General features: G+C 38.9%; 1 protein-coding gene across 1 annotated transcript; it reads right to left on the minus strand.

Annotated features, from left to right (window-relative positions):
- Positions 1–13,323: 13,323 nt before the first annotated feature.
- On the minus strand, positions 13,324–14,313 carry LOC131238865 (uncharacterized). Its single transcript, XM_058236457.1, has 2 exons — positions 13,816–14,313; positions 13,324–13,764 (listed from the first exon to the last, which is right to left on the minus strand). The coding sequence occupies exons 1-2, from the start codon at positions 14,311–14,313 to the stop codon at positions 13,324–13,326; spliced, it is 939 nt and encodes a 312-aa protein (XP_058092440.1).
- Between the last annotated feature and the right edge of the window lie 9,980 nt (positions 14,314–24,293).

Raw genomic sequence — 24,293 nt, forward strand, 5'->3', positions numbered from 1 at the left:
AAGAGATGTTCATTGGCCATGCATCAATTGGGATCAAAAGAATGGGGGGAACTTGAGATAAAACCATTCAAGGTGGCATAAATCTCAGGTTGGCCACATAAAATGAATGAAATACTAGGAATAGAAACATCCACCGTTGAAAGCTTCTTGAAGCTGACAATGGTGTCTATAGGAAATTTGAACCGTTCATAGGGTTATTTTCATATGAGCCAGCAGTTTCGGCCTAGGCCTTATTTATGTCCTTGTGCTCTGATCTTTTGGCATGTCAGCGTTGGAATGACGAAGTAGAGAGATTAATTTTAGTTGAGAAGCACAAAAGGGGAGCAGCAGCAAGGCGAATCAAACTAATCAAGCAATATCTGCAAACATAGGTTCGGCGCAAGATTGATGGCTAAAGAGAGATCTTCTTCCTACTGTAAATCTCATCATGGTTGTAGTTGTCATGTTAAATCGGTCGTGGCTTTTGTTCATGTAGCAGAAATTAGAACTATGGAGTTATGTTCCCTATTTTATGTAAAATGGCTTGTGGCTTGCAGGCTACATGTGGCGCTTATTCCGGAAGCTTGCTCTGAATCCGAAGGAAGTGTCGTCGTTTTGAACCACCGAAGATGAGAGTGATTTTCAGTTAAATCGGTTATGGCTGTTACAATGTTCGTAGTTGACAGGTTAAACAGGTCGTGGTTGTTACGTTATATGTTCTTGTTCGTCAGCAGCTGCCATGTCCCTCTTCTGGCAGTGACAGAAGTCAGATTGCAACTTCATGCTTATGGGTCGTGGTTGTCATGTAATTTGTGTCGTTGTTGTAATGTATTATGGGTCGCGGTTATTGCACGTTCACCACAACTCATAATATTGTAATTATTATCTTGGAGGACAACTACATACTTCTTTTTGACGTACTTAATGAAATTTATGATACATGGTGAAAATATGATTCCTTGTCAGATGGATGCAATGGATCTTTTATAAACATGTTCCCTCATTACCATCCGTTTAATTCCATGTTTTCTTCTTACAATCACGATCCATTAAACAATTACGACCCAATGTACAAGAGAACCACGATCACACGTAACTATCGTCGTTGCCATACTGTAAGTGCTATAGTTTATAGCCCCCTTTTGTTGTCAAATTTGTGATGCCAAAGACACTGTTATGAAGCTTGCATATGTGAAGAACAAAATCAGCTTTGATTGACAAGCACTGTTCACAAGTTAAGACTCGAGAAAGTGAGATTGTTCGACTTAATTCAAGACAAGGATAATGCAAGATCTCAAGAAGCTTTCAAGTTCAACCTCAAGATCTCAAGAATCTTTCAAGTTTGAGCTACATCAAGACTTCAAGCTTCATTACTTTCAAAGGTTACTCGTCTCTAAGTTTCAATGTCCTTACTTCACTATTGAGGTATGACTGACCTTAGGTTGACCTTTAGAGTAGGTCATTTTAGATACATAATTCATATGTTTTATATAAGTGAGTTTAGTTTGTTCTAAGACTAGTCCTGGACTTTATTTGACTAGTCCTAACACTACTTTGACCTGTCTAAGAATTTTCTAGATCAGTCGTAAGATTGTTGCAAAATTCAGAAATTTTCTGTTAGGCTTCGACTAGTCTTAGGGACTATTCGACTAGTTGTATGAACAGTGTCGACTGTTTCTTCGACCAGTCGTAGACCTACAACTCAAAGTACAGTGTTGAATTTCGGCTAGCTTTGACTAGTCGTGAGAAATCTACGACCAGTCGAAGGAGACCTACAACTAGTCGTGAAACCGCCAGATCTTATCGCGCCTGAATTTTTAAATATCTGTTAGTTCTACGACCAGTCGTAAAGATCTTTAGACCAGTTGTAGATATGATTTGCTCACCTATAAATAGAGCATGAATCTCAGAATAAAATAAGAAATTCAAGCTAATTTAATTCGGCCTTCTGAGAGATAAGTCTGTACTCCATTTAAGCTAAGTTTGCTTGTTTAATATTCTCTTTCTTTAGCTTTTCAAATTGATTTTATTTTTTGTATTCTAATCTGATCTGAAAAAGAGGAAGTTTCATTTTTCCTTTTTTTGGGATCAAAATCAATTAGAGCTAGCCCTATTTGGTTTAATTTAAAATCTATTAGAACCTAGAACCATTTTAAAGTGAGTATTGGACATTGAACTTTGACATTCAAATCTCTACTTCGACTTGGTTCTCTGGGCTGCTACAACGAAGGAGAAATTCAAGTATTTTACATTTATGTAATTTACTTTCATTTGGTTTTCTTTTGGAATTTGCCAGAAAAATCTCATTGTATTGGTTATCTGAGGAGAGCCAGGAAAACTCAGAAGAGGAGTTTTTTAAATTGTGTAAGCCCACAGAGAAAGACACAACTGTGAAGGTTTTAGGTGAACCTGAAAAACCTATCTTTGATAGTGAACGTTGATATCCCCTGTGTGAGGATATGAGGAGTGGAGTAGCTGTGTGGCTGTTTATTAATAGTTGGTGTACACACAGGCGAACCACTATAATCCCTTGTGTTTTGTGGTTGTGTGATTTATATTTCATATCTTTAATTATTCATTTGTGGGATGTATATGTGGATGTGAATGCTGTAATCATTTTATTTCAAGTTCAGTGGGGAATGTTGTAATAAGTTTAGATTTATATTTCTGCAATTTATTTCTTCTTATCTCTTTATCAGTTTGAGCTTCAGTTTCTCTATTTGTTCTAGTAAGGTTTCCCTGCCATTTTTATGGTGCATGGTTGTCCTTAGAAGAATCAATATTTTGAGATTACATTCCGCATTTGTGTATTGATTTATTTATTTGGCTATTTCTCTTTCTCTATTTCCGCTGTATTTATTTTAAATTTGGCACAGTCCTATTCACCCCCCCTCTAGGACATATAGCTTGGCCATTTTAAGTGGTATCAAAGCCTAATAGCTCTCTTTCTTATTTGGATTTAATTCTTGAGCTAACGATCTAAGCTTTATATAAGATGTCAAATTTTGATAGCCTTTTAGTCACCAGGCCTCCACCCTTTGATGGCTCCAACTATACCTATTGGAAAGCCAAGATGAGGATCTTCCTCAAATCAATGGATGAGAGTGTGTGGCAAGCCACAGTGACTGAATGGAACCTACCTACCACTGAAGTGACTAGTATTGATGGTTAGTACTCCTTATTTCTCTTGGACCACCCTTCAGAAAAATGAGAGTAGTGCCAATGCAAAAGCACTAAATGCAATCACTTGTGCATGATCACCGGATGAGTTCAAAAGAATCATATCGTGTGATACTGCAAAGCAAGCTTGGGATATATTAGAAATGACACACGAGGGTACTACAATTGTAAAAAAATCTAAAGTCCAACTCTTCACAACCAAATTTGAAGAAATTCATATGTAGGAAAATGAAATGTTTATGGACTTTTACATAAGACTAAATGACATTGTAAACTCAATGTGGGGTCTTGGTGATAAAATCTCAGAAAGTAAAGTGTGTGCAAAGATACTACGCTCACTTCCTAAACGGTTCAACTCTAAGGTAACCGCGATCCAGGAACTTCGTGATACGGACAATATGAGGGTAGAAGAACTAGTTGGTTCTTTACAAACCTATGAGTTAAACTTTAAAGCTCCTAAAAGTAAATCTATCACTCTTAAATCTTCTAAATGTATTTCTCAAGAAAACTCTGATTCTGAAGATGATATGGCTCTTTTAGCGAAAAAGTTTTACAAGATTTTCAAGAGTAAAAAGAGGGTTGATTTTGAAAAATCAAATGATAAGAAAAGATCAAAACCTAAATCTAAAACTTGGACCTCTTTGAAAGATAGTCAATGTTACAACTGCCAAGAATATGGGTATTTAGCAAACAAATGTCCTAAAAAGGACAAACCAAAAAGGAAGGGTATGTTGGCTACTTGGGATGAATCTTCTGATTCTGAAGCTTCTTCTGAATCAGAAGATTCTGAAACCGAGTCAGGCAGTGAAGTTAAAGCCCTTATGACTCTAGCCAAATTCACTTTTTCAGATCATGATGATTCAATTAGCGAAGAAAATCTGAATAGTGATTATGAAAATGAAGATGATCTTCAAGACGCTTACAATGCCCTATACAAGGAAAGTTGTAAAATTACTGTGAAATTGAAACTTCAAAAAGAGAAAATTTCTAAACTCAAAGAAATTTATGAATCTCTTATTTTAGAAAAATCCCAAATTTCATATTGTTTTGAAAAATTAAAATGCGATTTAGAATTCAAAACCTCCCTGATTGAAAATCTGAAATCTGAAAATGAGAAACTTAAAAATGAAGTATCTTCTCTTCTGAGTTTAAAGGATACATGGAGGTATGCCCAAGGAGATCCAAAGTTAGAAAAAACTTTTATCCGGATCTAGAAAATATGGTGACAGATCTGGGTTGGGCTATGATAAAAATGTTTCTCCTAAACAAAAGTATACTCCTCCTAAGTTTGTGAAAGGAGAGTCCTCTAACTCAAAAGGGAAAAATACTAGTCAAGGTTTTTCTAAAAGTACAAAAGCTTTTCAAAAACCTAAATGCAGCTATGTCAACTTCAAAATTCAGAACAGAAATCCACTAGCTGAAAAGATAATTTATTTTCTCAAAATCTAACTCAGTAGGTCATCCTTATAACAACAGACAGAAGAAGACCAACCATATTCCCAAACCCAAAACAGTTCTGAAATGGGTTCCTAAGGTTGCCTGCTTGGTTGCCCACACCGCTTTCAAAGCTACAAGCCATTTAAAGTGGTACCTAGATAGTGGATGCTCCATGCATATGACAGGTGACAAGGCTTTATTCACCGATCTTAAAGATATGACTGATGGGTTAGTTACTTTTGGTGATGGAAGCAATTGTAAGATAATTAGCCAAGGTACAGTTCAACTCTATAACCTTCCTTTGTTTAAAAATGTTTTGTATGTTGAAGGACTGAAACATAATCTTCAAAGCATATCTCAAATTTGTGATAATAACCATAGTGTATGGTTTTCTAATCAAAGCTATGAGATTTAAACAACAAGGGTTCAGTAATATTAACTGGACGTAGAATGTCTGAAAACTGCTATATTGTTAGCGAATCCAGATCATTTAATCAATCGTGTTACATGGTCCATACAGATGAGACTGATTTGTGGCACAAACATCTTGGACATGTACACTACCAAAATCTACATAAATTGAGCAAACGGGAACTTACAAGAGGTCTACCTAAACTATAAAAATTAGATAAAATATGTGGTGAATGCCAGATTGGCAAACAAACAAGGAACTCATACAAAAAGGTGAATTCTGATACCACATCAAGACCACTCGAGCTTCTCCATATGGATCTTGTAGGACCTACTAGGATGGAAAGTCAAGGTGGCAAAAGATATATCTTGGTAATAGTAGATGACTTTACCAGATATACATGGATTGTCTTCTTAAGGGACAAATTAGAAACCCTTGAAGAAGTGAAAAAGGTTCTCAAAAGGATTCAAATTGAAAAAGGTTCTCAAGTCAGTAAGATTCATAGTGATCATGGATTTGAATTTGAGATAGCGGTTTTGAGAAGTTCTGTAGCGACCATGGAATATTACCTGAATTCTCAGCGCCCAAAACTCCACAACAAAATAGTGTAGTTGAAAGGAAAAATAGAGTGCTTCAAGAAATGACTAATATCATATTGAATAGTATGAAGCTCTCTAAGAATCTTTGGGCTGAAGCAGTCAATACAGCTTGCTATATCATTAACCGGGTTTACACTAGTAAAGGTAATAATAAAACCGCTTATGAAATGTGGTTCGACAAAAAACCTACTCTCAAATACTTTTGAGTTTTTGGCTGCAAGTGTTATATTTTACGAGATCGTGAAAATCTGGGAAAGTTTGATACGAAGAGTGATGAAGGGATCTATTTAGGATACGCTTTCAACAGTCAAGCTTATAGGGTTCTGAACAAAAGGACCGGTGTGATTTAAGAGTCTATCAATGTAGTCATTGATGATCACTTAAACACACTATTCTCAAGTTCAAATAATGATGAAGTTCTAGTAATTGATAAATCTGATACTTCATCTAATCAGACTGATTTTGAAGTAAGGACTGTTAAAGATCATTCAACCACTCAAATTCTTGGAAACCCTCTCACTGGTGTTCGTACCCGTAGACAACTTGAGGATATATGTAATTACGTATGTTTTACATCCCAGATAGAACCATCTAACGTAAAAGAAGCTCTTGCTGATGAAAACTGAATTTTTGTGATGCAAGAAGAACTTAACCAATTTGTGAGAAATGATGTTTGGTATTTGTACCTAGACCTAAAGATAAACACATCATTGGAACCAAATGAATTTTTTAAAGTAAGTCTGACGAGCTTGGCAATATAATTAGACATAAGGCTAGGCTAGTGGAACAAGGTTACACTCAAATTGAAGGTATTGATTATGATGAAACCTTCACACCAGTAGCACGTCTTGAATCAATTAGACTCTTTATATCTATTGCGTGTTTTACAAAGTTTAAGATTTACCAAATGGATGTGAAAAGTATATTTTTAAATGGCGATCTACATGGGGAAGTCTATGTTAAACAACCGATGGGTTTTGAAGACCCCAAAAATGCTGATCACGTGTATCGCCTTAAAAAGGCACTTTACGGTTTAAAACAAGCTCCTAGGGCATGGTACGGGAAACTAACAAAGTTTCTATTAAGCCCTAATTTTCAAATAGGATGTGTTGATAAGACTCTGTTTATTAAAAAATATAATGATCACATTTTAGTAGTACAAATTTATGTTGATGATATCATTTATAGATCTACCTGTACTGACATGACTATTGAGTTTTCAGATTTGATGAAAACTCAATTTGAAATGAGCATAGTTGGGGAATTGAATTATTTCCTTGGGTTGCAAGTAAAATAAAAACCTGATGGAATGTTCATTTCTCAATCTAAATATGCTATGAATTTGATTAAGAGATTTGGATTTGAGAATGGTAAGAATTTTGATACTCCTATGAGTACAACTTTGAAACTCTTAAAAGATTCTACTGGTAAAAATGTGGATCTAAAATTATATCAGAGTATGATTGGTAGTTTATTGTATTTAACTGCTAATAGACTCGATATCACTCTAAGTGTTGGTATTTACGCTAGATATCAGTCTGATCCTAAAGAGTCGCACTTGATTGCTGTCAAGACTATTATGCGATATGTCGCAAGTACTGTTAATCTCGGTCTTTGGTATTGACATGAGACTAGTGTTCAATTAGATAGGTACTCGGATACTGACTGGGCTGGTAATCTTGATATAGAAAATCAACTAGTGGTGGCTACTTTTATATTGGAAACTGTTTAGTTTCTTGGTTTAGCAAGAAACAAAATTCTATATCACTTTCAACAGTTGAAGTTGAATATATCGTAGCTAGTAATATGTGTACACGACTTGTTTGGATGAAACGTATGCTAAGTGATTATGGAATTAAATAGGATTCTGTGTTAATATATTGTGATAATTTCAGTGCCATAAATATTTCAAAAAATTCAATTCTGCATTCTCGTACTAAGCACATTGACATTAGATTTCATTATATTCGAGGATTAGTAGAATAAAAGGTTATATCTTTAGAATATATCCCTACCGAGAATCAACGTGCTGACATTTTCACTAAACCGCTCGACAAAAGCAGGTTTAATAAAATAAAATTTGATCTTGGCATGTGCATTTTTAAATGATTATTTATGCATATTTGTATCATATTATATATAATTGCTTGATTAGATTTCAATTTTTGTTTATAATGCTGAAAATCAGATTTTTTGCTGGTACTCGACTAGTCGTGAGTATACACGACTGGTCGTGTACATCCATGACCAGTCGTGAATCTCGTGAATCACTTAAAATTGGGGGAAATGCTTCATCTTCTTCATTTCCTCTTCACTCTCCAACGGGCCGATGCACGACTAGTCGAACCCTTCCTTCAAAATCTTCAAAGTTAGTGCTCCATTTGCATTTTTCTTGTAGATTTGTGTCTAGATTACTTTTATTTTACTCTTGAAGTTATCTATTTCAAATTTCATTGAGATTTGGGGTTTTTCTTTTGTAAAATCTGATTTGAGAAAACCCTCTTCTCAATCCTTTGCAACTCTTTATTTTTCTTAAAATCCTTGTTGCAAATGGCATCTAGAGGGAGAAAGACAACTTCTCGTGGTCCACCTTCTTCCTTCAGATCAGCCCCTATCACTAAGCGTCATCTTCGGGCTCCCGAGGACGATCCATCTTATGTTCATGACATCAGATTGCGTAACGTTATTGTTGAACATCCTGTTGATACTAATCATGTTGCTCCTTTTGATATCCTTCCTATGCTCTAAGCTGTAGGTTGGGATAACTTATTGCATTGGGGTGGGCCAGCATACCAGTCCATTGTCTAGTCCATGTTCGCATGCATATGTGATTTTTTATTGAAAAATTTATCTTTTAAGATAGCCACAAGAGAAGGACCATTTGACATTGATCGTCATTTGATTTCAGCTCTTATGGAAATTCCTGTGAATGATGAGGGCATTCCTATCCATACTTTATTTGAAAAACCCTCAGTATTTGAAAAACGTATGCTCACTAAAGATTTATGTAATTTGGATGTTCAATGACACATAAAGGGAATGCGCTTCCCTCAAAGTATCTATTACCCAAATACAGAGTTCTTTACAAAATCTTTGTGTCTAATTTGTATCCTCGATCGGATAATAAATCTGAATTGACTTCCTTCATGGTTTGTGTTCTTCATGCTGTTGCCAGCGGTGCTCATGTTTGTCTACTATCCTTGATTTCTCACTCCATTATTCAGTTTTGACTCCATCCAGGTCACAGTGACATTCCTTTTGGTTATTTGATGACTGTGTTGGCTACGCATATGTTAGTCAATATGCCGGTTGGAGAGGTCCTTATCCATCATCTGATATTTAACAATTCTAATATCAATAAGATGAAGCTTAATTTCCTTCCTGGTCAAGGTGCTGGTGTAGGCAATGCTGAAGCTGAACATGAGGAAGAAGCTAGTGATCTTCCTCCTTATGATATCAACATGGATGATATTTTTGACGAACTTGAATCTAATTCTGCAAATGATCCAGATTATGAGCCTTTTGAGTTTAATGCATGTCTGCATGCATTGGAAGATAAGGTTAAGAATATGAATGTTAAGATGGAAAACATGTCTGTTGCCCATGATTTACAATTCAAGTATATGCGCAAATATCTTAGGCACTTGAACAAGGGCATGCATTAACTTGATCCTTCCATCCCTGCTCCTTCATCTGGTTCAGATTAGTTCTTTTAAGTTTACTAGTCTGTTATAACTTTATTACTCTTGCACTAGCTTAACTGGTTTTGAGATTGTAGCTATCTTTGACTTAGCTCAGTTTATGAATTATGTGGGCTGTTTATGCTTGTTACCATATCTTGTCTTGTTACCTCTCATATATCTCTTTACTTATTTCTCCTCAGTCATCTGTTCTGTGCTTCCTTTGTCCTCTTGTGACAAAAATGGGGAGAATAGATATGGATGTATATGTCTAATGATTATGTTATGAGGAGGGAGTAGCATTGCATTTTTGATGTATGTTACTTAGGGGGAGTTTGATGTATGTTACTCAGGGAGAGTATATGCAGAGAGGTGGATTGTATGTTATGTTGAATATTGATTTACAGGTTTGCAGGATCATGTTAGTATGCCGGTTGATAATAACTGGTGCATGATTCTTTAATTAGATATTCTGCATTATGTAACATATCTTGGAAGTGTGTTTTGTCACTAATTTGACAAAGGGGGAGATTGTAAGTGTTATAGTTTATAGCCCCTTTTTGTTGTCAAATTTGTGGCGCCAAAGACACAGCTATGAAGCTTGCATATGTGAAGAACAAATCTCTACTCAAGATCAGCTTTGATTGACAAGCACTGTTCACAAGTCAAGACTCGAGAAAGTGAGATTGTTTGACTTAATTCAAGACAAGGATAATACAAGATCTCAAGAAGCTTTCATGTTCAACCTCAAAATCTCAAGAAGCTTTCAAGTTTGAGCTACATCAAGACTTCAAGCTTCATTACTTTCAAAAGTCACTCGTCTTTAAGTTTCAATGTCCTTACTTCACTATTGAGGTATGACTGACCTTAGGTTGACCTTTAGAGTAGGTCATTTTGGATACATAATTCATATGTTTTATATAAGTGAGTTTAGTCTGTTCTAAGACTAGTCCTAGACTTTGTTCGACTAGTCCTAATACTGCTTCGACCTGTCTAAGAATTTTCTAGATCAGTCGTAAGTTTGTTGTAAAATTCAAAAATTTTCTGTTAGGTTTCGACTAGTCTTAGGGACTGTTCGACTAGTCGTATGAACAATGTCGATTGTTTCTTCGACTAGTCATAGACCTATGACTCAAAGTACAGTATTGAATTTCGGCTAGCTTCGACTAGTCATGAGAAACCTATGACCAGTCAAAGAAGACCTATGACCAGTCATAGACCACCTACGACCAGTCGTGAAATCGCCAGATCTTATCGCGCCTGAATATTCAAATATCTGTTGGTTCTACGACCAGTCGTAGAGATGTTTAGACCAGTCGTAGACGTGATTTTCTCACCTATAAATAGAGCACGAATCTCAGAATAAAATAAGAAATTCAAGTTAATTTAATTTGGCCTTCTAAGAGATAAGTCTGTGCTCCATTTAAGCTAAGTGTGCGTGTTTCTTGAGCTTTTCAAATTGATTTTGTTTCTTGTATTTCAATCTGATCTGAAAAAAAGGAAGTTTCATTTTTCCTTTTTCTGGAATCAAAATCAATTAGAGCTAGCCCTATTTGGTTTAATTTAAAATCTATTAGAACCTAGAACCATTATAAAGTGAGTATTAGACATTGAACTTTGACATTCAAATCTCTACTCCGACTTGGTTCTTCTGGGCTACTACAACGAAGGAGAAATTCAGGTATTTTACGTTTGTGTAATTTACTTTCATTTGGTTTTCTTTTAGGATTTACCAAAAAAATCTCATTGTATTAATTATCTGAGGAGAGCCAGGAAAACTCAGAAGAGGGGTTTTTTTAATTGTGTTAGTCCACAGAGAAAGACACAATTGTGAAGGTTTTGGGTGAACCTGGAAAATCTATCTTTGATAGTGAATGCTGATATCCCCTGTGTGAGGATATTAGGTGTGGAGTAGCTGTGTGGCTATTTATTAATAGTTGGTGTACACATAAGCGAACCACTATAATCCCTTGTGTTTTGTGGTTGTGTGATTTATATTTCATATCTTTAATTATTCATTTGTGGGATGTATATGTGGATGTGAATGTTGTAATCATTTTATTTCAAGCTCAGTAGAAAATATTGTAATAAGTTTAGATTTATATTTCTGCAATTTTTTCCTTGCTATCTCTTTATCAGTTTGAGCTTCAGTTTCTCTATTTGTTCTAGTAAGGTTGCCCTGCCATTTTTATGGTGCATGGTTGTCCTTAGAACAATCAATATTTTGAGATTGCATTCCGTATTTGTGTATTGATTTATTTATTTGGCTATTTCTCTTTCTCTATTTCTGCTGTATTTATTTTAAATTTGGCATAGTCCTATTCACCCCCCCTCTAGGACATATAGCTTGGCCGTTTCACATACATATTTGGTTGTGATTCCCTACCACTATCAATGTGGAAGACAACCACGACCCTTTGCTCGTCTCATCCACGACCATTCCCTTTAACTTTGGCGCGACCATCCGGAAATAGTGCCAATCTTCTTCATCACGCAATCACACTAAAGTCGCTACTTCCCTGTAATCCATTGGGCACCGAGCACGACCCTTCATTATCCGTGCCACTGCACCGAATCAGCGTGACCCTTCATTATCCGTGCCACCACACCGAATCAGCCCGACCTTTCAGAATCGGCATCTTGACCAAAGAGTGGTATGTTCATGATACTTCCACGAGCCAATCCATGTAATTCTTTGCCCTATCATACAAAATATTAGAGCAGACATTCGGAGAAACAATAGAGTCCCTATCACATTCTTCCTATATTCGTGATCTCTTCCTTGATCTCAGGGATGTTCACGATCGTGACCTATTCGATTACGACCTTTGCACTGATCGTGAAACAATGGTTGTAGTTGATCTAGTTCGTGGTTGTCACGTTCAATCGGCCGTGGTTCACAGTTGTTATGGACCATGGTTGTCGTCCTTGTCAGATCATCATAAATAACCACGGTATAATGAGAAACACAACCCATACAACATGACAACCACGGTCCACCTGTCATGAGTGTCACGACCTGTTGTTAAGCTCACCATGTCCTCTATGGGTCGTGGTTCAAATGCTTAATAATTCGTCTATCGTGGTTAACATGCACCAAGGTTCATGAATCAATAGGTATATATATTAAATTTCCGTGATCAGTTACGTTCACCATTCCCTCTATGGGTCGCGGTTAAAAAGCACAAGAATACGTGGTTATTCTTCACATTGGATCGTGTTTAACATGCATCAAGGTTCAGGAATCAATAATATATATATATATATAAAACAGGTCAAATTACATTATCGCAGGCAATAAATTTGTAAAATAAACCAACGTAGATAGCCTCGGCCTCAGCCAGTAGGGACGAAAGTGCATCGACGCCAATTGTAACCCATTCGACCGCATCTATAGCATTTAGGTGCTATCCTATCTTCTCCCTGGGAAGTAATGCGTACCTTTTTCTATCTTCCAAAGGATCTTCTCATTTCTAGAGGCTTCATATTCTCGCATATAACCTTCACTTCCTTCGGAGTGTTCCATTGTGTTCTGTCAAGCACTGGGTATACCGACTCTTGGTATGTTTTGTGATATGTTTCATTGAAGTAAAATGGAGAGCAGTATTTGTACATGTCAAGCTCGTATTTATCACATGCCACTATCACATGAACACAAGGCAGCAGGATTTTTTCAAATTCATTGCACGTACACTTCATTACTTTTAGATTGACTACATCAATCATTCCCTGTGTGGTCACTTGGAACTCATTAGCTGAAATCACAGTGCTTGTGTCTTTCTCACCTCTGAGTGATAAAGTTTGGACACTCTTTTTGATGCCCAAGGAGTCAATATTTCTTTACAAGCCAAGGCCTCGTCCTGTCGGCGAAGGAAGAAGTGTTGGATTTTACTCCTTATTGATTCGAGAAGTTTAGTGACAGGGTACTCTCGTGCATATACGAACAATGCATTCATACTTTCCACGATGTTGGTGGTGACATGCCAGGAAAGAAAGTGGTCGCCCATCTTTCTTTTTCTGTACCATTGAGGAACTGCTAAGCTGTGGGATTCAACATTTGAATGCATCGCATCATCTCCCAAAAAGTTGATGTCCAGTATGTCTTAACAACACCCCAAAAGTATTCCCTCATAGAATCATCCGAACATGCCTTCTTCATGTTTCCAAGTATGTGATGAGCACAATATCCATGGATCGCATGCGGGAACATGTTAGGGACTTCGCTAACGAATCCTTTGTTACGATCTGACATTATCACTAGTCCTGGAAGATTCCTGATTGTCTTGGATAAAATCCCAAGGAACCACCTCCAACTACTATTGTTCTCAGATTCTCCGATCCCATACGCCACAGGGAGGATGTGATTGTTTCCATCCAATGCAGTAGCCATGAAGAGAACGCCCTTGTACCTTCCTGTTAAATGTGCGGCATCAACACATAACACCCTCCGAACATGTAAAATTAGGCTTCTGATGCACTACCCAAGTGTAATAAAGCATCGTTCAAAACTATTTGTCCCCTTGTTCACCTGCAACTCTGTCACAGTCCCTAAATTAGCCTGTTCCAACTCATGAAGATACGCCGGGAGCTCATTATAAGAACCCTCGTCGGATCCCAAGACTTGTCTAGTTGCTATCTCTTTACCCTTCCACGCTTTCTTATAACTGATCTCAACACCGTACATCTCACTCATACGATATTGAATTTTCTTTGTCATGCAGGTCAGCCCCGAGCTCATACGACCGATGCCAATGCTTATCAAACTGGTGGCTTGGCGATGATCTCTCCCCTTCCTCTTCGAGGTCACTATATCAGTACGGTCATCTGTGATCGTGGTCTCAGATTGGCTTATCGCCTCAAACGACATGGTACAGGTATGCTTCGAGTTGTATATCTTGATCTTGAACATCCCTGTGCCATTAAGTTTTGAAGCATGCATCCTCCAAGTATAGTTTTCTGCAATGCAGCCAATCGTATATATCATCTTGTTAGACTTCAAGACCTTGTACCGGAACTTATGGTGCATCGCATATTTACATAGACAATATTATAGTCGACCTTTGTCCTTGAACACCTGTGTGACTAATATTTTGTTTGGATTATCCACAAAATTCGGTTATCCTCGCCGATCGGAATTGACGAAAGCATCATCAGATGGATCAACAACAGATGGATCATTGACGGATGGGGTTTGGAGATCGCACTGGTCAGCTGTTCCTCGGTCATTATATCTATCACTACTTGATGGGCCATGTATGTCGGAGTCATCTTTCCCCAAATGATGATGTGTATCACTGTCTGAAGGGCCACCTGTATCACAGTTGTCGAGGACCCAATCGTGATATCTATCAGTATTGGATGGGCTAGGTATGTCGCAGTCGTCATTCCCCAAACCATGTTGTGTATTATTGGCTGAAAGGCCACCTATATCACAATTTTCGGGTTCCCGATCTTGATATCTATCACTATCACTACTTGATGGGCTAGGTATATTGTAGTCGTCATCATTCCCCAAAGCATGCTGTGTATCGTTATATGAAGGGCCACTTATATCGCAGTCGTTAACTCCTCGGTCTTGATATCTAACAGAAGTGTTCGGTATATCGGAATCATCGACTATCCAATCATTGCCTGGAGGTTATGACGGAGGAGACTATGGGTTCAAATGTAGGGTATAATCTCTGTTGTGATCCTCAATGACAGGACAATGCCTCACTTTCTCCACATACAATGGTATTTGTGTTGAAAGATTCTGTCCACAGAATAACATGTATGCTTCGACATCTTCATCGTCTTTGATTATATGTGGGCATAGGAATCCATGAATTGCATCACCTAACACAACTTTAATTAACAAATTGAATTCATCTGACGTAGTCTTCGTAATCAGATGCATTTTATCGAGCAACTGTCGATAAGTGATATCATCACTCACGACAAATCCCTTTGAGTCTCCACCATCGTAGGTAAACATTCCCTTGTCATGCACACTCTCTCCATCATAATAGCATAATATAGCCCTGCGACCCATGCTCATTCTAATATCGGTTATTCTATTAAAAAAATTGAATGGGTCCAACTTATGAGCAATGTAGTATACTGGTTGTCAATTACATGAGTTGTGGTTATCATCCACATTAGTTCGTGATTGTAATTTACAATAGGTCATTGATGACGACAATGGCCCACTGTGAATGACAACAACGACCACTTATTGAACGTGGTTTTGACCCAATCACAACAACGAACCACTCCAGTGGTCATGGTTTTGACCCACAATGGGTCAAGGTTGTGTTGTTATAAGGATCGTCCTGTTCACTAGTCATCCACATTGGTTCGTGATTGTAATCCACAATGGGTCGTGGTTAACGACAATGGCCCATTATGAATGACAACAATGAACCGCTCGAAGGGTCGTGGTTTTGACCTAATGACAACAGCGAACCACTCCAGGGGTTGTGATTTTGACCCACTATGGGTCAAGTTAGTGTTGTTATATGGGTCGTCCCGTTCACTGGACTATGTAATGGCCAAAATGTTGGGCATGATCGTCATGTTATATGGCGCATGGTTTTTAAGCTAGAGGGGTTGTGGTTGTCAGCTGATAAGGATCGTGATTGTCACGTTACATGGATCGTGGTTGTCATGGCATATGGATTGTTGTTACACTATGATAACAACGAACCACTCCAGGGATCGTGGCTTTGACCCACAATGGGTCGAGGTTGTGTTGTTATAAGGATCGTCCATTTCATCGGACTATGTAATGCCCAAAATGTTAGTGCATGGTCGTCATGTTATATGGCTCATGGTTTTTAAGCTAGAGGGGTCGTGGTTGTTAGCTGATGATGATCGTGATTATCACATTACATGGATCGTGGTTGTGACGGTATATGGATCACTGTTGTCAACCACGTTCTTCCTTTATGACAACCACGTTCAACGACCGTTATACAACTACGATCCATTGTTTATCATGCTCACGATCCTTGTTTGATGGAAACAATGGACAATTGTGCATGTGAACCATGATCACACGGTCGATGGGTCGTGGTTGTCAGTTGATATGAGTCGAGGCTCTCATGTTACATAGTTCGTAGTTTCCACATATGTTATATGGGTCAGGGTTGACATGTTATATCGGCTGTGGTTCAAAGTTAAATAGGTGTTGTGATTTATGCTTATGAATAACTCAAAGGGTCATGGTTTTCAACCAAAATGGGTCATGGCTCATAGGGCAGTGAAAAGTACGACCCTTATAACATGATGACCACCCGCCACTTGGAATGACAACCACGACCCATAACAACTGCCAGCCACAACCCATGTATCATGATCTAATGTGCATGGGAATCCGATCCTTACAGCATGACAACCAAGATCACTGTAACATGACAACCAAAATCCAATGTGCATGGGAATACAGTACCACGATCCTTCGCATGTGAACCTTCTCTACTCTACCTTGGCCCTAGCAAACTGACCTCCTAGTGGAAGAGGATTACAAACAAGGACAAACAACGTGCTTCTCTGGCAATTGGGAGCAATGGATCTCCTTTTTTCTTCTTTTTCTTTAAAAAAACACGAAAGAAGAAGAAGGTCTGTAAAAGTTGCATGTGAAATGCTACATTTGGCCCTTCCAACGCTCATATATCCTACCGTTTAGTCCGCGAGATAATGGATTAGCTACTCTCCGGTCACCGGTCATGGGCCCAACCACGACGTATGTTTACATCCATTCCGTTCATCTGCATATACAATGAAAGGAACGATTGATTATTTGTGTGCTTGGTTACATAAAAATGAGAGAGATCCTTTTAATGGTATATGACGGTTAATCATCACTGTTCCATTTAATGTCCACCGCCTGTGACTGGAGTATCGATCATTTTTGGACTCCTACCATTTAATCATCTGTAGAAACGTTTGGACGGCATGGATGAAACACATGCATAGTGGTGGGGCCCACAGAGCGCCGAGGACCAATAATTGGCCGGTGTCCCGGGGAGTAGCCGATCAGTTTGTTTCTCGGGGCTTGCAACAACAGGTGACCTCTGCTTCACTCTAGGTCCGTACATCTCCTGAACCAATGTCAGGACCATTTTCGTCGCCTCCAAACTCAGAAAGGTGTCAGAAGGCCTTCTTGTACGGACGCGGATTGCGTACTACCCCCTCAAGACCCTAGCTGCGAACGGGCAGTCCTGTGGGTGGGCCCACCTTGATGTATCTGTACATCCAAACCGTCTATCCCTTTTGTCAGATTATTTTAAGGTATCAAAACTAAAATCGAGTAGATCCAATGGTCAAATGGATCACACCACAGATGACTCTTGCGACTAATGCAACTGACATTTAACGCTTTGTGCATTTTAAAGCAACCTGCTTATTATTTGGTGTGGTCCACTTGTGCGTTGGATCCATCGCATTTTTTTGTGCTCATTCCTTGTCCATCATGCATGTATTTCATCCACGCCGTCCATATGTATTTCAAAATCATTTTATAGTAACCATAAAACATAACAACCATAAAAAATGAGTTATATCCCAATAGAATAGAAAGTGGACCACATCATAGGAAATAATGGTGAATGAGCGTCATCGGTGATCCCTATTATTTTTTAGACCAAGCCCTAAAATGTTCTGTCAGAATAGATTCACAATCATGCCTGACGAATATGCCCTTGACCTCTTTTCAGGAGACGCACGGACCTAGAGTGAAGCAGAGGTCACGTGCTGTTGCAACCCAAAAAATGAATGGATTGGCTACTCCTCGGGACACCGGCCAATGGCCGGTGCTCGGCGCTCTATGGGCCCCACCACCACGTATGTGTTTCATCCATGCTGTTCATACGTTTCTCCAGATGATTAAATGGTAGGAGTCCAAAAATGAATGATACTCTAGTCACAGGGGGTGGACATTACATGGAACAATGATGATTGACTGTCGTATACCATTAAAATGATCCCACTCATTTTTGTGACCAAGCGCATAAATGATCTGTACAAGCTGACGAACGATCGTGCCTTTCACTGTGGATGCAGATGAACGAAATGGATGTAACACAGACGTCATGGTTCGAGCAGATGGCTGGTGACAGGGGCAATCATAGAAAATAAGGGGGATAATGGAACACACTGTTAGAAGTGGACACGTAACAACCGCGAAGGGTCTAAAATGACAACTACGACACATACGAGCTTAGATTGAAGTATGATTAGTAACCGTGTCGCCCATCCGTTTGTCTTGTGATTTTAGGGCTAAGACCCATTTCACATTAGAACCACGATCCATTTAACATGTCAATCATGATCCATATTACATGAAAACCACGATGCATATTACATTACAATCACGACCCATATTACATTGACAACAACGATGCATGTTACATTACCACCAAAATGAATATTACATGATAACAACGACCCATACAACAATATAACCATGGCCGATGTTCACCACGACCCACATAACGCAATAACAACGGCCAATGAGCACCGTGAAAAAACAATTGCAATATTATGCATGGCTACATTTATTTGCACGACCTATAACATAAGATATTCTATATCTACGTATGCCAGGTCCTAACTTTGAAGAACTAGATTTCCATACTTGTCCACGCGAACAAATCAAACTATGTGGATGGGCAGATTTCAATACACTTATAGCTCATAACATCGTTTCTCCAGCCACACCTCTCCTCCATAAACACGTCAGCGGGAAGAAAACCCTCTATCCCTTCAGAGGGAGAGTAACCTTCATTGTATTATTCATGGTGCTTCATTCTCAGCCGTCCTTGTGAACAACTCGTCCACCATTGAAGGACTAGATCATTGAATGACCATTGAAACACCACAACCCATATTTCATGATAACCATGACGCATAAAACATGACAACCACGACTATAATTAAAATACATTGTGAGGATCTGTTCTCTTCGAAGGGCACCCAGTGAGATGAAAAACTCTTTTGAGAGTGTTTTATTTTAGCCTAACCAACAATTCTGTTGAGAAGGTGAGGCTTAAACAAGACACTCCCAAAAGTTCTTTGTAGCTTGCTGGGTGCCCTTCGAAGAGAACAGTTCTTCACATTGCATTTTAATTATGGTCGTGGTTTTTTAATGGTCATTCAACGATCCGGTCCTTCATAGGTCAATGAGTTGATCACATAGACGACCGAGGATGGAGCACTGAAAAACATGCCAAGGTTACTCCATCTCTCCCTACAGAGGGAGAGAGAGTTTTCTTCCCGTCGTCGTGTTTATAGAGGGGATGTGTGGCAGAGAAATGATATTATGAGCTATGAGTGTATGGAAATCTGCCCATCAAAGTTAGGACATTGAATACGTAGATATCGAATATCCCATGTTATGGATCGTGGTGAACATGATAAAGGTGGCCCATGTAACATGACAACCATGACTATATTACATGATAACCATGACCAATGTTACATGACAACCACAACCCATGACAATCGCACTCTCACTTCTCAGGTCCGAAAGTCGGATCGTGAACTTATTGTTACTGTGAGAATAGAGTTTGAGAGATCTCCAAAAAGAACACGGAATTAAGCGGGAGATAGTGTGGGATGGAGACGTTCATCTTGAAATCGCCCATGACGACTATAAGCCATGACTATGAAGAATATTTCTCTTCAAAGGAGACCCATGGAGCCGAAGACATCTGTTGAGAAGGAGTCGTTGATCTGCCATGGGCACCAAACGGTCTTCAGAATTTCAGGTAGGGGCCATTGATCTTTAGGAAGATCGTCAACATTCCCGAAGAAAGGGATGAGATCACCCATGAAGGAAGAACTTGAAATGGACTTGTTGTTCGGATTAGCTTCTGAAAAAATGTAACCAAGGTACCACTTTTATAGGTTATTCAACTAGTGGTTAATGTGGGGGTGGTGATTCTAAAGGGTCGCTTTGATACCGAGGGATTCTGGGTAGGTATCGTCATGAATGCAATTTCCTGTATTTGAACATGGCGCTAATTCTGAAGCGAAGGGTTGTGGGTAGAACGAAGGTTGGGTCATGGATGTGAACCATAACTCAGCGTAGATAACAACAACAATCTCTATAGCATGACAATCACGTTCGTGTTTGACAGCATGGAAACTCGTGGATCAGATGGTGGATGGTCTTGATTTTCGATCAGGACCTAGCATAGACGCCAACAACGAACCGTGTAGGATGACAGCCATGACCCTTTAGAACTAGCGATAACCTTGACCCTTTGGTGGTAAAGGGTCGCGATCAACTATGTAGTACAACCACGATCATGTTATATTTTGCAAGAAATTCTTATTATTAATTAACAATCCATGACCATTTATATTTTCATTCAACGCGCCGGTCAATCAATGGTCGGCCGAGGATGGAGCACCATGGAAAACACATCAAGGTCACTCGCCCTCTCCCCATGAAGGGGCGGATAGTTTTCTACTAAACGCGTATTTTTTTTATAAAGAGGGGTGATTGAGAGAAATAATCTAATGGGCTAGAATTGTATTGAAATGTGCCCATCCACGTATTTTGATATGTTCTCATTGAAGTGTATGGAAAATTACCCATCAAAGTTAGGACATGGCATGCGTAGATATCGAATATCCCATGTATATATGTGTGTGTGTGTGTGTGTGTGTGTGTGTGTGAGGCAGTTATGAAAACGTGGAGAACATGTTCGTTGGTGAATTTATTATTGCCATGAGAGTAGTTACTGAGATATTTGCAAAAGGAACAACTGGATCGTTGGCCATGTTAATATATGTTGTTGTTGTTTCTTAATATTTTCGTGGTTCATATATGTAATAGATCATAGTTGTCGTCCATGCTCAATCGTTGTTGTCACCAACTGCCTTAATAGAAACACGATCCATACGTCATGGAAGCCACATCAACCACGACCCATATAGGCTAGTCGAAGCGCACGAATAAGTAGACAACCACGACCCATGTCATCTTCACAACACCACTGCCATTCAATCCACGACAAATATCGGATGACAACCACGATCCTTATAATTTCATTACATTGTTAATGTATACTACAATATAAAATTACAGACAATGACCCATATAACATGAAAATCACGACCAGTATATCATTAAAAACAATCCATGACAAGTACAATCCATATAACACAGTTAATAACAACGACCTTCCCTTGGGATTCAGCACGACAACTCCATTAATTTTCACCATGACCCTTCACAATAAACGTAACATGCAACATGTAAGCCATGACCCATTTAACATGACAACCACGATAAATGAATTAGAGGACAACGCCCTTTCAAGTATGGCAACCACGACAGATTTAACATGACAACCAAGACCATATTCATGGTGACAGTCCGAAGAGCTGATCTCTTCAACGGGTACTCAGTCAGCAAAAAAAACTCTGTTGAGAATGTCGTGTTTTAGCCTGATCTAAAGCTCTGTTGAGAAGGTCAATCTTAAACAAGACATTATCGTCAGTGTTTTTTCCAGCTCGCTGAGTCTATTTAAGAGACCGTCCTTCCTAATGTGTTGTGATTATGTTCCTGATTGTCATGTTATAGCAGTCGTGGTTGTCATGTTGTACAACAAGAACTTATTATCATGGGGCGTACTGATTACTAAGGGTGGAAGATTTGCAAAGATCGTCTTCAGAACTTCCTGCGGAGGTAGTGTGACTGCAGGATAATCATCAAATCCATGAGGAAAGATACGAAATCACCATTAAAGGAATGAGGCAATGGGGAATTGATCGCTTCTTCGACTTTCTCCTCCATTATTTTGAGTGAAGGAGCGAAGAAAATAGATTAATGAGAAAGGCGTTGTGATAAGCTTCAGATCGGTATGTGGATGAAGTACTGCTCTTATAGGGTGGTCATTCAATGGTCAAGGCACCGATTTCGAAGGGTCGTACTGATTCTGAATGGTTGCGCGGATTCCGAAGGGTTGCTCTTGGTGCCCAATGGATTGCAGGGAAATAGGGAGTCATTCAATGGTCAAGGCGCCAATTCTGAAGGGTCGTGCTAATTCTGAACGGTCGTGTCAATTTCAAAGGATCACGCTCGGTGCCCAATGGATTGCGGGGATGTAGCGAGTTAATTTCCTCTCCTGAAAAGGTGGAACGTGGCGCTGTTTCCAGAGGATCACGCTCAATTTGAAGGGAATGGTTGAGGATATGACCAATAAATGGTCGTGGTTATCTTCCATGATGGGTCATCATTCACATGCACAATGGATCGTATTTTTTTTTATCCACGTTGGATCGTGGTTGTCATCCAATACTAGGTCATGGATCGTTGAAAAAATGAATGGCAATGACGACCCATATGATATTCTAACCATGACCAGTATAACAAGAGAACCACGAGCCATGTTATATGGGTTATTGTTGTTACTTTATATGTGTCGTGGTTTTATGTTGTGACATTCCCACGCAATCCATTGGTAACACAGCGTGACCCTTCAGAATCAGCACATTGACCATTGAATGACCAGCCTATAAAGGTAGTACTTGGGCTTCATATTACTTCCATAAGCCAACCCGAACCAATCCTTATTTATTGCATCACCTTACACGTTGATGGATTTTTTTGCTCTTTCATTCAAAATAATAGAGGATATGTTCGAAGAAGCCATTGAGTCTGTTTCTTGGTCTTCCTTTCTTAGTGGTCTCTTCTCTTTCCTCAGGGATGTTGCCGATCTTCCAATCGCTCAGTGGACTTCACAAACAGTTCCGAAGACAATTTTAGAACTCCGGCTACTTGACAAATTCAATGGGCACCTAGCCAGCGGAAAAAGTTTTTAAAGAAGAGTTCTCTGCAATGACATGGGTCGCGATAGCGTTTTCTTCTACTTACCTTCAGCTTGGCAGCAACGCTACACTTTAGAATCAGCGCGCCACATGATAAATTTTATCATTGTGCCCTGAACATCTAGAGGGTCGTCGGTTGCATGCTGCATGTGGCGCCGATTCCGAAGGGTCGCACTGAATCCTAAGTGGAAGGAATACAATATGAGTATATCCCCATTTGCAAACTTAAGTAGAAGAAACTTGCAGAGTCTTTTACAACACTGAACTTCTCTTCTGGCAGTTACTGTGTTAAATAGGTCCTAGTTGTAATTTTATAAGGGTCGCAGTTTTCATGTAATATGGGTCGCGATAGGGGCTGTATTGTTTGGTCGAATATCTGATCCATTTTTTGTTTCTCTCTATTTATTTGTCATTGCTTCTCATTTGTAGGGCTTTATTCGTAATGAGTGTTTCGATCCTAAACATTGGACTATACCTGGAGATCTTTCTAGACATTTCTGGGAGGATGAAATGTTCAATCCCACTTCCAAGCATATTTATAACAAGGGAAACCTGATAGTTATGTGAGTATTAGCCATCTTGAATCACTATTACATATGGATCTCGTGACCGATCTTAGAGGTGGATAGTTTTCTACTGCCATTGTATTTATTTTTAGGGAGGTGTGGTTGAGATAAATTGTTTAATGGGCTAAAATATGGAAATGTGTTTGATCTATTCTCGTAGAAGTGTGTGGCAAACTTCCCATCAAAGTTAGGACATGGCGTACGTAGATATCGAATATCCCATGTATATATATGTGTGGTAGGTATGAACATGTGGAGGACATGTTCGTCGGTGAATTTATTGTTGCTGCAAGAGTAGTTTTCGAGATATTTGTAAAAAGAACAACTGGATCGTTGGTCGTGTTAATATATGTCGTTGTTGTGTGTTAATATTTTCGTGGTTCATATATGTAATAGATTGTGGTTGTCATCCATGCTCGATCATTATTGTCAACAACGGCCTTAAGAGAAACACGATCTATACGTCATGGAAGCCACGATGATATATACGTAAGGGCAACAATGATCCCCATGTCACGGCAACCACGATTGGTTAAAGTGGTTATAAAGGCCACGTCTTCTTGTTATATTGTACACTTCAGTGGAAGAAATTCACGGAGTCTTGCACATCAGTGAGCTT

The sequence above is a fragment of the Magnolia sinica genome, chromosome 3 (assembly GCF_029962835.1).
Source record: "Magnolia sinica isolate HGM2019 chromosome 3, MsV1, whole genome shotgun sequence".
Lineage (NCBI taxonomy): Eukaryota > Viridiplantae > Streptophyta > Magnoliopsida > Magnoliales > Magnoliaceae > Magnolia > Magnolia sinica.